The sequence below is a fragment of the Cynara cardunculus genome, assembly GCF_001531365.2.
Source record: "Cynara cardunculus var. scolymus isolate 2C chromosome LG 3, CcrdV1, whole genome shotgun sequence".
NCBI lineage: Eukaryota > Viridiplantae > Streptophyta > Magnoliopsida > Asterales > Asteraceae > Cynara > Cynara cardunculus.
In genome coordinates this window covers 1,048,271-1,062,739 of record NC_037530.1, presented here as the reverse complement: position 1 = coordinate 1,062,739, position 14,469 = coordinate 1,048,271, and the positions used below count along the sequence as shown (strand labels likewise).

The 14,469-nt window shown below is 35.2% G+C and overlaps 2 protein-coding genes across 3 annotated transcripts; both read right to left on the bottom strand.

The window, feature by feature from the left end:
- Positions 1 to 350: 350 nt before the first annotated feature.
- Positions 351 to 6,762, bottom strand: LOC112508512 (putative metallophosphoesterase At3g03305). 2 transcript variants are annotated; one of them, XM_025113153.1, is made up of 5 exons: positions 6,436 to 6,762; positions 5,270 to 5,511; positions 2,014 to 3,552; positions 693 to 852; positions 351 to 554 (listed from the first exon to the last, which is right to left on the bottom strand). In XM_025113153.1, the coding sequence occupies exons 1-4, from the start codon at positions 6,677 to 6,679 to the stop codon at positions 730 to 732; spliced, it is 2,148 nt and encodes a 715-aa protein (XP_024968921.1). In that variant the 5' UTR covers positions 6,680 to 6,762; the 3' UTR covers positions 351 to 554; positions 693 to 729. The 2 variants fall into 2 exon arrangements, with proteins under 2 accessions (XP_024968921.1, XP_024968920.1); XM_025113152.1 differs by having other exon boundaries at positions 351 to 852.
- A 3,025-nt stretch (positions 6,763 to 9,787) lies between these two features.
- LOC112509481 (acyl carrier protein 2, mitochondrial) lies at positions 9,788 to 13,704 on the bottom strand. The gene is made up of 2 exons (XM_025114460.1): positions 13,414 to 13,704; positions 9,788 to 10,391 (listed from the first exon to the last, which is right to left on the bottom strand). The coding sequence occupies exons 1-2, from the start codon at positions 13,633 to 13,635 to the stop codon at positions 10,215 to 10,217; spliced, it is 399 nt and encodes a 132-aa protein (XP_024970228.1). The 5' UTR covers positions 13,636 to 13,704; the 3' UTR covers positions 9,788 to 10,214.
- Positions 13,705 to 14,469: the final 765 nt, after the last annotated feature.

The following is a 14,469-nucleotide window of genomic DNA, read 5'->3' as shown; positions in this document are numbered from 1 at the left end:
TATTTGATTAGGGCCCAATTTATATATATATATATATATATATATATATATATATATATATTAAGTATATGAAATATATACGAGAAATACAACAAATAAACTCACAAACCCTTCTCACCCATTTGGTGAGGTTTGAACCCCTGACGCTTAGGAGGCTAAAGACTACGATACCACTAGGTCAAAGGCCTTTGGATTATCATGATATATTTGCATCTGCATTTTCACAATTTATCCAAAATCCAATGTTCTTGCAAGCTATAGCACCTACTTTGACATTTTCATAGTTCAAAATGTCAAGCAAATATCATTAACTCATTCTTACATTCCTTCAAGTAATAAATCCCATTCATTCATCAAACTAATACCAGTAAAAAAATAATCTTGAAAAAAATTACAATTAATCCTTCAATTTGTAGCTATAAGTAATCCGTGTTTGTAGATATACACACTGTATCTGCTCCAACAAAGTTGAATGAATCAAAATCAAACGAACCCATTATATCTTGTATATCCCACCTAAAAGCGAGGTTTCTAGGCGTGCAACGAGGCCCCACCTTCAACAATGTTGCGTGTTCATCAATGAATTACCCAAAAAATGTTTCTTTTCGGCATGTGAAGAATTTGGATTTCAAAAGCTTTCAAACTTTTGAAATGGTGGATGAAGTTGAATCATAATTCATAAATATACTTACGGAAACATGAATCCAATCATCGTGGGCATCAGTCTTATCAAGCCTCGGGTCTTTTGGTCTTGTAGAAAACATAAGCAAGTAACAATGGGATCGTGAAGCTATAAAACGGAAAATGAACCAACGGGTTCATCTCGTAAGCTTTCATAAGCGCTCTACAATTCTGCATCCATAAAAGGAGAACATAAAAGCATGAACTTATTAACAAACAATAACAATAATAACAATATTTACAGTGTCACGAAAGCAAAATATAAGCTACGTAAGGCATATTATGAATATTTACGAAAGCAAGAAGACAATTCACTCTATAAAACCAGATCAGACCAAACACACTCAGTATATCCCATTTGATACTCCTTCCATCATCCATGAAAATTATGTTGCTTAATTTGACACAAAGTTTCAGAGAATTCTCTTAATTTGCTAAATATCTGAAATATTCTTCGATAAATGCACAATAGAGGAATGCTTAAATACAATTGATAATGAGCAAATAGGTAACTCTTAAGATTTTCAACGTTGAAACTCTCCAAATCGACATCCGGAAAAGGAAATTGTTCTACTTGTCATAGGTCGAATGGATATAAGTAGCTAATTGTCGTGCCATCGTTAGAAACATATTAATGGTATTGACTTGGCCCAATAAGGTTCTTCTTCAAAGGGTATTTAAGACATTTTGCAAATAGTTAACACTACGATTTTCATGGGAAGGAGAGAGTATTTTAGCTTTGAAGACACGTGCTTATGTAGGGACAGGTTCAAACGAGAACTATAAATACTTTACAAAGAGGGTTATTCATGAAATAGTTGGTTCTCAGGTTCTCAAAATATGTACGGTTCTCACTTTAACTTCCCCTGCTTATGTAATATGTGCACTACTCATATATTTCTATTTTCATCTACTAGGGAAAAATAAATGAGAACCATAAAAAGGCTATAAAACCCGTGAGAACCGATCTAAAATTATTTTTTACATGATTTTTTTCATCAAAAGCTAGAATTTAAGGTATTGTTTCACATATATTTGTTTCATAATGTGATATTTTCACACGTATTTGTTCCCAATGTGAAACTTTCTTACATGAAAGTTCTCATTTCACTATATGAACCAAAAAAAGAGCTTCATATGTATTTTTTTTCCACAATACAAATAGAAACATATCTGAAGCAATACTTTAAATCATAACCTTTGATAAAAAAACATGTAAAAAGATAATATTTCTATATTTGTTCTCACGGGTTTGTACCCTTTTTATGGTTCTCATTCAACAACCAACCATCATCTACTAGCATTACAGTTATAGATCAAAATAATACTCACCTTGAAATGCTTCCAACAAACTGCAAGAGAGAAAACAAAGAGAATACTCCGAGCCCATCTACGCAACTTCTCCAAAACGCGCCCATTTCCGTGATTGATTGACGTAAATCTTCCATTCTTTACGCTATTATCATCTCTTTTCTTCTCGGAAAGTGAACAAACATGATCTCGATACATCGCTCTCTCAGCAGCCACCGCCCCAATTATAAAAATTGCAGGTAAAACCACAAAATAAAGATGAGGAATAACAACCACCATTATATCTGGCCATCCAAGAAATTCCAATTTTCCAAGATCATTAAAATCCACCACCCACCCTTTATACGTCATGTATCCCCTATCATCATCACCAATGAAAACTTGGCCTAAAAGCCATGGACATAATAGAAGATAGAATAAGTAAGCCAACATCATTTTCCACAAAAATGGAACACTGTACACCTCAGCAAAAACCCATATCAAACCATTTAAAAACCCTTTATTTGCCTTGAAAAACCCGTACGAACACTGGTTTTTCCACCGAGAAATGATGGCTTTTGGTAGAAGAAGAACGATGAATGCAAGAAAATAGAATGACCAGAATATCGGGTAGTATAATGCCGCCCATTGACAGCCCATCACAAAAAACTCTTTCCATGTCCATGAGAGATCAGCACGAAGACCATTTAAAGAAAATGGTCTTGGTTCAGTTGAACTCAATCTATCATTGATATCAATCGCTTCAATTTCTAGCCAATATCTATCGGGAGACAGGTCCATAAAAGCTTTTGAGTTCCATGGGGCAGTGTATAGATTTCCATGCTTACTCATAGGCGTTTCTAGAACCATATAGAGATCCCCACGGCTTGAGTCGTATATTTTTGCCTTAACTGATACAATCGGTGTTGAAGAAAAAACAAGAGATCTGATGTGGGATGCATCATCCATTGACTGGCATTTGTATTTGTTCAACTCAGTTGTTGACATATAGCGGGAATCCAATGGATATGTAGGCAATATCAAGATTTCTTTAGCTCCTATCTTCAAATCAGTGTCGATAAATGAGACACGCCCTCTATCTATGGCCATAATGCGCATAGCTCGACTTTTCCTCCAGTCGCCCATTTCCCACTCCCAAAATTCATCGACTGTTGGACCTCCACTTGGACAATTTGTGCTACTGGATGAAGTTCTTTGATGTATATTTAGTTGGAAAAGGTGGTGAGAGTTTACAAGGTTGTGATCCATTTCATGGTGCCTCTTCAAATTCTTACCGAATCGCGTATGGAGATGTCCACAAAGGTAAGCTGTTATAGAGTGCTTGAGAAAAATATCTTTCAGGGTTCTTTTCGAATGCGAGGGTGCCGAAAATGATAGCGGAAAGTGCCCAAAGGCTATTTTGGTTAATGGCTTTACAAATGTGGAATCCCATTGGGAGAGATGAGAGTTCAGTTCAGTTAACAGTTGGTCAGTGGGATGCCCAAAAAGATTTGTGGGACCCCGTAAGCCTGTGGACATTGTGCTGTCAAATGAAACGAATAGAAGATTCCGTTTGCTAGTCTGAGTGATGAAACACAGAAAATAAGTGTTTATTGAAAGGATGTAATGAAGTGTAAACCAATCAATATTAAGTAATAATGGTACTAAAGCTTTAAAATAATAGCTAAAATACAAAAAGCTTTCGCATTATTCCAAATAGAGCTGTTAAAGAGATATGCGCAAGTGTAACTAAGGAGTTGTTTGGTTGGTCTTCTATTAAGTTATGTATTGATAAAACTGTCTATGTGGATTAATGGGTCTCTAAAGATTAGGAAGGTTTTTGTTTGGGAGTGTTTTTTCATAGATGGAAGGAGCGTGTTCTTTTAATTGGGAGGGGCAGATTTGGAATAAACTTGGCCTTTTGCATAAATCTCACCCTTAAAAGCTTACTGAATAAGCCAATTTCTATATCATTAAGCCACTACCAAACAGTCATGTATACCTGACTGAATAAGTTGTGAGTCCCATTAAGCTCATTAAGCTGCTAAAAAAACATGCTCTAAGTGTAACCAAGGACTTCCAACTTGTTTTTGTGTGTGTGTGTGTGGTATATAATGGGTATGTTTGGTTTGGTTTACAGCATACAGTAATTTTCAACAAATTGTTGGCAATTTTCAAATTTGATGGGTGTTCACTTGGTTTGATTGGCCTCTTGTGTTGGTAAGGAGTCCCTTCGTGTTGCCCTTAATAGGGGTGTAAACGAATCGAGTTGAGTCAAGTAGCAGGTTATTCGAGCTCCGCTCGAAAAAATAATATCATGCTCGAGTGCTTGACTCAAGCTCGATTAACTTTTTGAAGTCGGGTTCGAGTTCAAACTCGAATATTTTTTCAATGTTTGAGTTCGATGCTCGTTTATGAGCTCAAATTCGAGATCGATTAACTTGTTTATTTACTCAAGCTCGATGATTTATATTTTGATTATATAATTTGTAAACATACAAATATGTTTGGCTCGAAAAGGTGTATGCTCAAATGGCTCAGCTCGGTTCAACTCGACTCATAAAGTTTAATCGAGCTTTCGAACAAGTCGAATCAAACATTGGTGTTATAGAGCTTGACTCGTTAAGTTAAGTGAGCTTTATTTTGTGTTCGAGATCAACTTGAACTCGATAACTATTAAGCTCGAGCTAGAGATAAACGAGCTCGAGTAGCTCGTTAAAAGCTCGACTCGTTTACACACCTAGCCCTTAAGAACTAACAGGCTTGATGGATGGACTAATAACTATGGTTGGTTTGGCTAGTTAGACTCGATCTAATAGTTGGTTGAGTGGTTCACTTGCTGGTTGGACTCCTTCACTTGGTTTCTTCTATGAAGATTGGTCATGCTATTTGGGATACCTGGTTTATTCTCTATTTAGATGTTGTTTATTAGGCCGACTGCTCTAGTTTGATTGCAGATCGGGATTCTGAACTTAAGGGTCAAGTTGCTAAAGGGCCAAGATTCAGTTGGGTTGTTTGGATTTCACTTGGATGATTAATTTGTTTCTTGGTTTGGTATTTCGTTAGTGCTTCAATTCATGTCAGCATTTTCTTTTTCAAATTGCTTGTCATGCAGTGGGAGTTGTTAGCCATCATCCACTCGCTCTGATCCATATTGGTGAATGAAGGAAAAATTGCCAAAATCCACTCAAGATTCAGTGGCAGATAACAAGGGTCTAGATGAAACAGCAAAATATACAATGGGTTTCACATAAAATTGCAAAATGTACAAGAAATGGAGCTTCAAGTAAACACTAACCTGCAGAGTAACACTATTGACAGATTGACTTCTTTCCAGTTGCCCAGTGATGCTATAGTTTGAAAAATAGTCAAATGCGCCATAAATGGCGGGCACACCAAAATTATCATGATTTCCTCTAAGATCATAAAAGATGCTCTTATTAAGACCACTCCTCTTGATAACATCTTCCATTGTTTTTTGATATTCCACCCACTCTTCTTCATTCTGCTTCATTGTTAATAGATCCTTGCTTTTACCATCTGGTAAGAATTAGATGGGTAAACATCTTCATAGTCTCGTAGTGATAAACAACTTTGGTTTAAGATGTGGTATATCTTAAAGAGAAAAAAGTAACAATTTGAGCAGGATTTGGAATATTAATGAGGTCCATGTATATGTGAATCTATGAGCTCTTGTTCTCAGCTTTGCTGTATTTGGCAAACACGAAAACTTCAAATATAAGATGAACATGATTAAGCTTCTGTCTGTTAGCAGTTTATTGAACTTAATGGGACTCACAGCTTATTCAGTCAGTTATGCATGACTGTTTGGTAGTGGCTCAATGATATAGAAAGTGGCTTATTCAGTAAGCTTCTAGAGAGGAGCTTTACACCGAAAGCCAAAGTTTTTACAAACCCATCCCTCCCAATTAAAAACATGCTCCTTCCATCTATGAAAAAACCTTCCCAAACAAAAACCTTTCCAATCTATAACAAACAGATTAATCCACACAGGCAACTTTATCCATATAGCACTTGATGGAAAACCAACCAAACAGCCCCTAACATGTGTCTAATAACAGAACTCCACGAAGAACACAAGTTACCTAAAAAGTGCCTTAAATAATCCCAAGAAAATACAAAAGGCAACAATTTGTGCATGGTTTGGGTTGCCACTTAATCATTTGGAAAGCTAACAAGAATATAGTTTTGAAGCAACAAAATGTTGATATCTTTTGGCAGAAAAAGTCGTTTAAAAGATCTAAAACAGTAATTTTTGGTATTTCATATCAAAACAAAGAAGAAATATGCCAAGAAACATCATCAAAACCACCAATTCATCAAATCCTTAACATATCGACAGTGAACAACTACATGATCACCTAATTTCCCAAAAATAAATGAAAATTTGGTTATTTATCCAGCAAATGATTTCGAACAAGTAAAATTTCGATAATAGAATACCAGTGAGATCGCCGGTGATGAGGACCAGTGAAGGATTGATCAAGGAAAGAGTCGAACCAACAAATTTCTGGAAATCAGAAGCTCTCTCAGGATGATGAACACTAAAATGAAGATCAGATAGCTGAACGATCCACACCACATCATTATCACCCTTGATTTCTAGAATTTCTCTGTTCTTCCCGCTGCTACTATAATTGTGGCATAAGAACAAAAGGATCAATAGCATCGTGGTGTTGATACGCATTTCGTTGAATTGTTGTTTGTATGATCCTCTCCGGCGGTGTGATTCCGGTCAAGGGTTTCGTGGTGGGGGTTTTGAGATTGTTTGGACGACCAGTTCGGGTCGGGTCGGGTTTCCTGTAATTTTGATTGTCTGAATAAATAAAAATAAAACTAACTCATAACGGATTAATCGGGGTGATACTTTGATACTTAAAATATTTTTTTAATATTAAATATGTTATTTTTTTATTTATAATTTATTTTTCATCATCAACCATTTGATACAATTTATTTATACTTTTTACGTATATCACATTCAATTAATTTTCTCAATTTTACATATATATGTTCACAGTTTCTAAACATATATACGAATAAGTTATATAGAGATGTGAATAGATTGAAAATATATGTATATGAAGAATTTACATGATAGAGTAATTGTCTAATGTATATGTTAATATTCTCATTAATTACTGCTTAATAAATATACCCATATCACTAGAGGTGCTCAATAACACGATCAATCTAACGCGAAATAACTCAATCATAAGCAACTCGATGTCTAATTAAGTTGTAAATTTTTTAAACTATAAGTATTAGATTGATATTGGGTTACTATTATTTGAACCCATCCAAATTCGATAAACCCAATATTCTTTTATTTATTGAATTTAATACGATTATTGAATTTATATTAATAAAAAAATTATCGTATTATTATATTGAAATTTTAACAAAACATGTACCTATAGTTGCATTTTAGTAAATTGGGTCCTTGTAGTTGCATTTCTAATGAGTTAGGTCCTTATAGTTGCATTTTTAACGAGTTAGGTCCTTGAATTTGATAAATGAGTTGGGGTTCTTATGGTTGCCTTAGGGACAGGGACCCAACTCATTGGAAAATAGAATCACAATGACCCAATTCGTTAGTTTTTTTCAAAACATGGACAATATCTGTTAAAAATACCAAACAACACAGATGAAAATTGTAATTCAATGTATATAATATAACACCACAAGTAAATTAAATGTTTCGTCTTTGTGGTTAAGCTCGTTTTAACAGTCATTATCCTTTTTTTTTAAATTCAAAGGAACTTTTTTTTTTGAAGTATATAATACTTATCTACGACAAATAGTATAAATAAACTCACACACCCTCCTCATATTTGATTAGGTTTGAACCCTTGACCTCCTAGGAGGCGAATGACTCACATATTGTTAGGCTAAAGGCCCTTTGTAAAGGAACGTATCTTTGTCCTTGTGTTTTTTGACGAATTACTTCCATGTGGTTGCGTTTTCGTTAATGAGTTTGGTCCATGCAATTACAGTTTTAATCAATAAATAATATAATATAATATTAAGGGGCCGTTTACCAAATGCTTATTTGGGTAAGCGTTTACCAAGTCATATTACTTTACCAGATGAATATGACAATGATAAAAAATCTTACCTATTAGAGAGAAGGCACGAACCGAGAGTCTTATCGGGTAAGTGATGACGACGACTCTTATAATGACCAACGCTTATCGGGTAAATTGTTACATACAATGTCGTTTTGGTAGACAAAATATTACCTGATAAGTAAGCAATAGAGTTAAATTTTACCATTAAAAGCTTATCGGGTAACTGTTTAGGTAAACGACCCCTAAGAAATTAAATTTTTCGTCTTTTGTGATTAGGTCTATTTAAGGACACGATCATTTGAATTTTCAAAATAAAAAAAAAAGGGACAAGAACCGTTAATAACATACAACTACAAGGGCAACACATGTAATTTATTCTAAATATTAAATTTCATTTTTAATAAAAAGAAAAAAAAAACAAAATGTACGGAGTTCGGTAAATGGACGAAAACCGTAAGGAATTACAGACCACAATAATAACAACCGTAATTTCTAAAGACTAGGGATGAAAACACTGATTTTACACGAATATTTACTTTTTTAAAGTATATAATATTTATATATGATAAATGAAAGTTTTGAAAGTATGTTATCTAAAATAGAAACTCATATAAATTACGTTACTTTTTCATGCAATTTACCCCTTACAGAAATACTTGGATGTAATACAAAATCTTTCTCCCCATGGACAAAAAAATGATAGCATTTGGAACAGTATCACCAAGCTATGTCAAGACTAATCCTGACAAAATGCAACTGTAAGACATCAACATATTAGTCCTAATAAACTCAAAAGCACAATTGTGGACACCTGGAATCGAACCCAAGACATATAATAAGATATTCCACCACATCCCCTTGAACCTCAACCACTGCACCACAATTCACGATGAAATCGACATAAAATCAACTACTCAGATCAACATAAAATGGAGAATCATTTATGCTTATGAAGATGACCCTAGTCGATGATCGAACCGCCAAGCAAGTTGTACTCAACCTAGCAAACGGACACGCCCCAGAGTTATTCAAAACAAAGAACTAGCACAGATCGCAGTATTTGACTTCACACAAAGTTCAATAAAATGTTGAAAGGCATTGTGCATAGCATAAGGGCGTGTTTGGTACACGGACAAGACTAAGGGGTCGTTTACCTAAACACTTATCAAGTAAGCACTTACCGATAAAATTCAACATTATCGCTTACTTACCGGGTAAGATTTTATTCACTAAAACGCATGGTATGCAACAATTTATCCCGGTAAACGCTAACCACGGTAAGAGTCATCGTCCTCACTTACCGGGTAAGACTCTCGATTCTTGTCTTCGCTCTTACCGGGTAAGATATTTAGTTCTTGTCATATTCATCCGGTAAAGTAAAAGTGAATTGGTAAGCACTTACCCAAATAGACGTTTGGTAAACGGTACCTAAATAGGATTATAGGATTCAACAAGAGTGGACCAGCAAGACTGAAGTGGGCTGGTAAAATAATTGTAGAAGGTTTTACCAATCTTATCACATCTACCTAATTATACCAAAAAAACGCATTTTTGCCCCATCCAGGTCCTATCCTGTCCGAGTCTAATGTTGCATCGAACGTGGAACAAGTGTTTGTTTTTGTACTATCTTATACCATGTACCAAACATACCCTAATTAATGACAATATAGAAGAAAATTTGACCAAAAAACACAAGAAATGCTTCCGAAAGCATCATTGTTTCAACAATGACCGCAGACAATCAGTAAAATTACTAGAGAAAGAAAAGAACAGTGTTTCACAATATCGTCATCATCCAAACATATTTAGAGATGAGCAAAAAGAATCTCTAATCTACTCGAAAACACCAGTAAAATACACCAATTGCAGCCGCAACAGAACTTATTTAAGCAACAGGCATCAGCAAACTAATACTGCAACCTAGATGATAATTTCAAGTTTACTCAAGTAATATCCAATTACTTGGGAATTATGCAAAATGATGATCCGAATATCCAAACTATGAGGAAGGACGATATAAGATGATGAAAAGCATGTAAGCACAGTGTGACACAAAAAAAAAATAGAGATAAGCCGAAGGAAATGGTCTCCTGATGCAGATAATTTGCATGAAAATTCAAGAAAAGAAAACTAGTTTTGATGGCATACTGCCTATTTAGCCTGGGGATGAGATGCAATGAAGTCCACGGCATGGTTAATGGAGCTAATCTTGTCTGCTTCGGTGTCGGGGATCTCAAACCCGAACTCTTCTTCAAGTGCCATCACAACCTCAACAGTATCCAAACTGTCTAACCCAAGATCGTTTTGGAAGTGAGCAGTTGGCGTAACCTGCAAAAGGTGAGAGGACATAATAAGCATCATTTGTGATACAACAATCACTTCTTGATACAATAGATACCCCCTCCCCCCGGGGTCCCAAAATAAGTTTCTATATTTTTATTTTAGTTTGTCCCACGATAAGGGTCTGTTTGTTAGCAGCTTAATGAACTTAATGGGACTCGCAGCTTATTCGATCAGCTATACATGACTCTTTGGTATTGGCTCAATGTTATAGAAAGCGGCTTATTCATTAAGCTTCTAAGGGGGAGCTTTATGCAGATAACCAAGTTTTTTTCCAAACCTGCCGCTTCCAATTAAAAAACATGTTCCTTCCGAGTTCCATCTATAAAAAAACCCTCCCAAACAAAAACTTCGCAATCTATACAGACAGATCAATCCACACAGACAGTTTTACTCATTCAGAACTTAAATTTACTGAAAAGGCAGAGGGAGAGGAGATTGATCATACAAACAAAAATTTCCACAATCTATACAAACAAAAACTTTCACAATCTTTAATTTACTGAAAAGGCAGGGGGAGAGAGATTGATCATACACACACATATACTCCTTCCAATTTTTAGCACCAACGCTTATCTATTTGCAATATGTAATACAAAGTTCTATTTTCCTTCAATTGAGAAGTAGACATTCTTTAATTAATTTAGAATTACGAAATGAAATTAGGAAGTCAAGTTTTTAGCAAGATAGTAAATGCAAGCACAAATTCCATCAATTTCAACTAAAATAAGAACTCAACAAAAGACATTGAAACAACTGGAGCAAAAACTGGGTAACATAGTAAAACCTATCATAGACGAGCATAAATAGGGAAAGCCACAAACACACATAATGAGGATAGGGGAATAGATTGTCAATGAAAGCTGAATTGATAATAAGAACATGAAAGTAGAGCGGAGTGTTGGTTATATGTATGTCGTAGCAACATCTCTCCATGCAGAGACAGTGGAGGGCCCTTCTAAAGCGCAACTCATGGGTGGACATGAGATTAAAAGTGATCAAGGGTTCATACTTCTTCTTACGCTTCTCACCATAACTTCCCTTCACACATGATCCTTTGCCGATAAAGTATTACATCAAATTTAAAACAAAGTAAATCCATATACATATCGTTGTTATGTAGAGTCCAAAAACATACAAATCATATGCTTATTTTTTGACTCTATATTTTTATCATTTAGTGTCGATCCTAGTCTATATACTTATTTTGATTTCTCTTGTTGACTAATTGTGGTTTATGTGAGTGCATAAAATTATCCAACTTTCAATTGTTTCACCAATTCCTATTGTTGAGGTATATATTGAATAATCATTTAAAATTAGCTTTTTTATAATTAACCGTAACGTATAAATGTTAAACAAATAGGAAAGTAATTGTGCATTTAGAGAAACCAATTTAGTTTTCTTTTTGTAAACATTAGATTACAGATTAGAACTTTGGCTTACAATTCTAAAGTTTGAAAATGAACCCTCCCCCCTAAACTAAATACTGACTCCGCCCCTGCCTCCATGCATTCTCATCCTTGGAATTCTGGTGCGCATTTGGTTTCTCACGCATTGTTATGGACCCGGTATTTCAGACATGAGCCTTTCTCTAAATAAACTAGCAATACGCCAAAAAAAAGTTTAATTTTGAATTCAGCAGGCTACATAAAGATTAGCATGCATCACAGTGGCAAGTCAACATACTAGTCAAAACATATGACAATGGTAATAGGGTTTGCAGAAGCACAAGAACTCAAAAGCAAAAAGCATCGTAACAGAATAACATGAAGAGCAAAGCATACATATAATACTTGCTACTAGGTGAATATTTCTTCCATAGAGAAAATTTAACAAGTAATAACAATAAGAACACCACACATGAGTGAAGTACTTGAACAAGTGGTGGGAAAGCGAGCACAAGGAAACACTTGCAGTGATTTCCCGGCAATAGAAGATGGTGACAAGCAGAGTAGTTAGCACCATAGACTATCTCAATAACTTCCATACTTCCATATCAACTTAAAGCAATTGTTGGAAGTTATCACAGTAATTAAAGACTTATCCTAGTTCTAATTCAAACCAAATGTGGGTCAAGTCACAACACCACCCCCCAAAGCTTAACTTTCTAACGTCCTTATCAGACTACACAAAAATCAAACAAACTTGGAATCAATATCCACATAAGAACCTCAACAACAAAAATTACAAAGATATCCAAGGGATTTAGAAAGTCAAATTTTCAAATACCAATTCCAAAACTAATTAAAACAGTTTGTTTCGGTAATTTACATTAACAGTACATAAAGGTATCTTATTTAGGCACAAAGGAAGAGAGAGAACAAAATCCATTTCAACTTTTTATCTCAGGCGCATTGTCTCCCTGGACCAAAATATACCTCTAAGGCTCTAACCATGAGCTAAGGCTATAATATTCATGTTCTTTACCTAGTGGTGCTTTTACTTTTCCTAAAATTTAGCAAACACAAGTCGACTGTTGGTCTGAATATGAACATCATTGCAGCATACCAGTATTAATTCCTTGGAACCCACAAGATGGTACAAAATCAACTCTCTTAACCAACAATCAACAGAGCTTTAGCACACGTAACTCTCATACCAAAATATAAGACCATTATGCTAAAGACTTGAATATTGGAAATCCACATCTCTAGCTGTATCACTTTACTTAGCTAAAAACAGATCATCTTTATGGCAATGTATCAAATCCAATTTCTGGACATCCCTTTCATTCTTTCTTTCTCTGTAGATGATTGGATTAAATGGACTATTTGACTGTAAATTGTAAAAAAGTCCATACAGTTACTAACCAAATTCGTAAGAGATTACATAGCCGGTTGATCTTCCACCTATCAAAACCTTTTTCATTTCTAAAATTATTTTTTCCAGTTAATTAATATATCGCTCTTCAGAAAGGTCCCGTTCTCTGAATCATAATATCAACAAAAACCCTAATTCAAAAAGCTGTCAAATACAAAACCCCCCCATTTAAAATTATTTCATTTACCTTCGAAGGATCAACTTTCTGGAAATTCTTTACGCAAGTAACCACTCGATCAGTGACCTCCGACTTATCGAGGAAAGATCCTCTGACTTCCTCGGAGAAATGGCGCCGGAACAGCTGAATTACTCCTCCTCCGACCACTCTAGGGTTTCGAACGGATGAAGATTGCAAAACTGGTGTCGCATTCACACGCAGATACTTGAGAAGTGCATTTCTCGCCGCCATGGATAAAGACCTAGCTTAGCGATCAGGGAGAGAGAGTATGTATCGCACCTTCTTGCTCGGTGTGGCTGTTTAAGGGTTTACGTGTTGTAGCCGAATATATGGAGAAGAGTAAATTACATTTTTAATCCTTGTGGTTTGTTATGAATTGCAATTTTCATCCATATACTTTTAAAATTACAATTTTCATCCTTATAATTTACAATTTATTTATGCTTTTGTCCCTGTGGTTTACAATATTTTTTTGTTTTAGTTCCTCATACTTATGGGTTGTTTGTTTACCTCTTAATAGTTCAATTAAGAGACATCATTTTGCATTGTTAATAGGTGGATCTTGTTTGGCAAAAAGAATGGTCTGACTCTTAATGGTTCTAAAATTCTCTGAATAATTTTGTATCTTAAGCCTCTTTTAACCGTTTATCGGTATGTACTATAATCAATCAATTACGCTTTTTTCATCGACTGGGCTCGTTCATGTTTTTTATAATCGTTATCCACACGGGTCATTTATGTATATAACAATTAGCTTTCATCTACATTTGCATGATTGCCGTAAATTTACTTATGAATAATGAACTTCGTCTGTTTTCAAAAATTCGGTCGAGTAAAAAAGGGGCCTTCCTAGTCCTTAAAGTTGTTAGCCTCGTTTGCCAAGCGAATTATAGTCCAAGCCTCTTGGTCTGAGGAGGAGACCGAGTCACAACCACAGGGGCTACGGGAATGCACCCAAAACCTAATTTTGAAGCCTTGTCCAACCCAATATGAGTCTAGTGAGCCCAAAGCATGCAGACCATACCTCAAAGTTTGAACATACAAATTTTTGGGGACATGCCCAAG

What these genes read in the sequence shown, in the direction of transcription:
- LOC112508512 (XM_025113152.1), bottom strand. Translation starts at nt 6,679, where the DNA reads ATGCGTATCAACACCACGATGCTATTGATCCTTTTGTTCTTATGCCAC. An exon ending in CATCACCGGCGATCTCACTG is followed by an intron (nt 5,512 to 6,435) that starts GTATTCTATTAT and finishes AATTCTTACCAG; the next exon opens with ATGGTAAAAGCAAGGATCTA. An exon ending in TCAATAGTGTTACTCTGCAG is followed by an intron (nt 3,553 to 5,269) that starts GTTAGTGTTTAC and finishes TTCATCACTCAG; the next exon opens with ACTAGCAAACGGAATCTTCT.
- LOC112509481 (XM_025114460.1), bottom strand. Translation starts at nt 13,635, where the DNA reads ATGGCGGCGAGAAATGCACTTCTCAAGTATCTGCGTGTGAATGCGACA. An exon ending in AGAAAGTTGATCCTTCGAAG is followed by an intron (nt 10,392 to 13,413) that starts GTAAATGAAATA and finishes CACCTTTTGCAG; the next exon opens with GTTACGCCAACTGCTCACTT.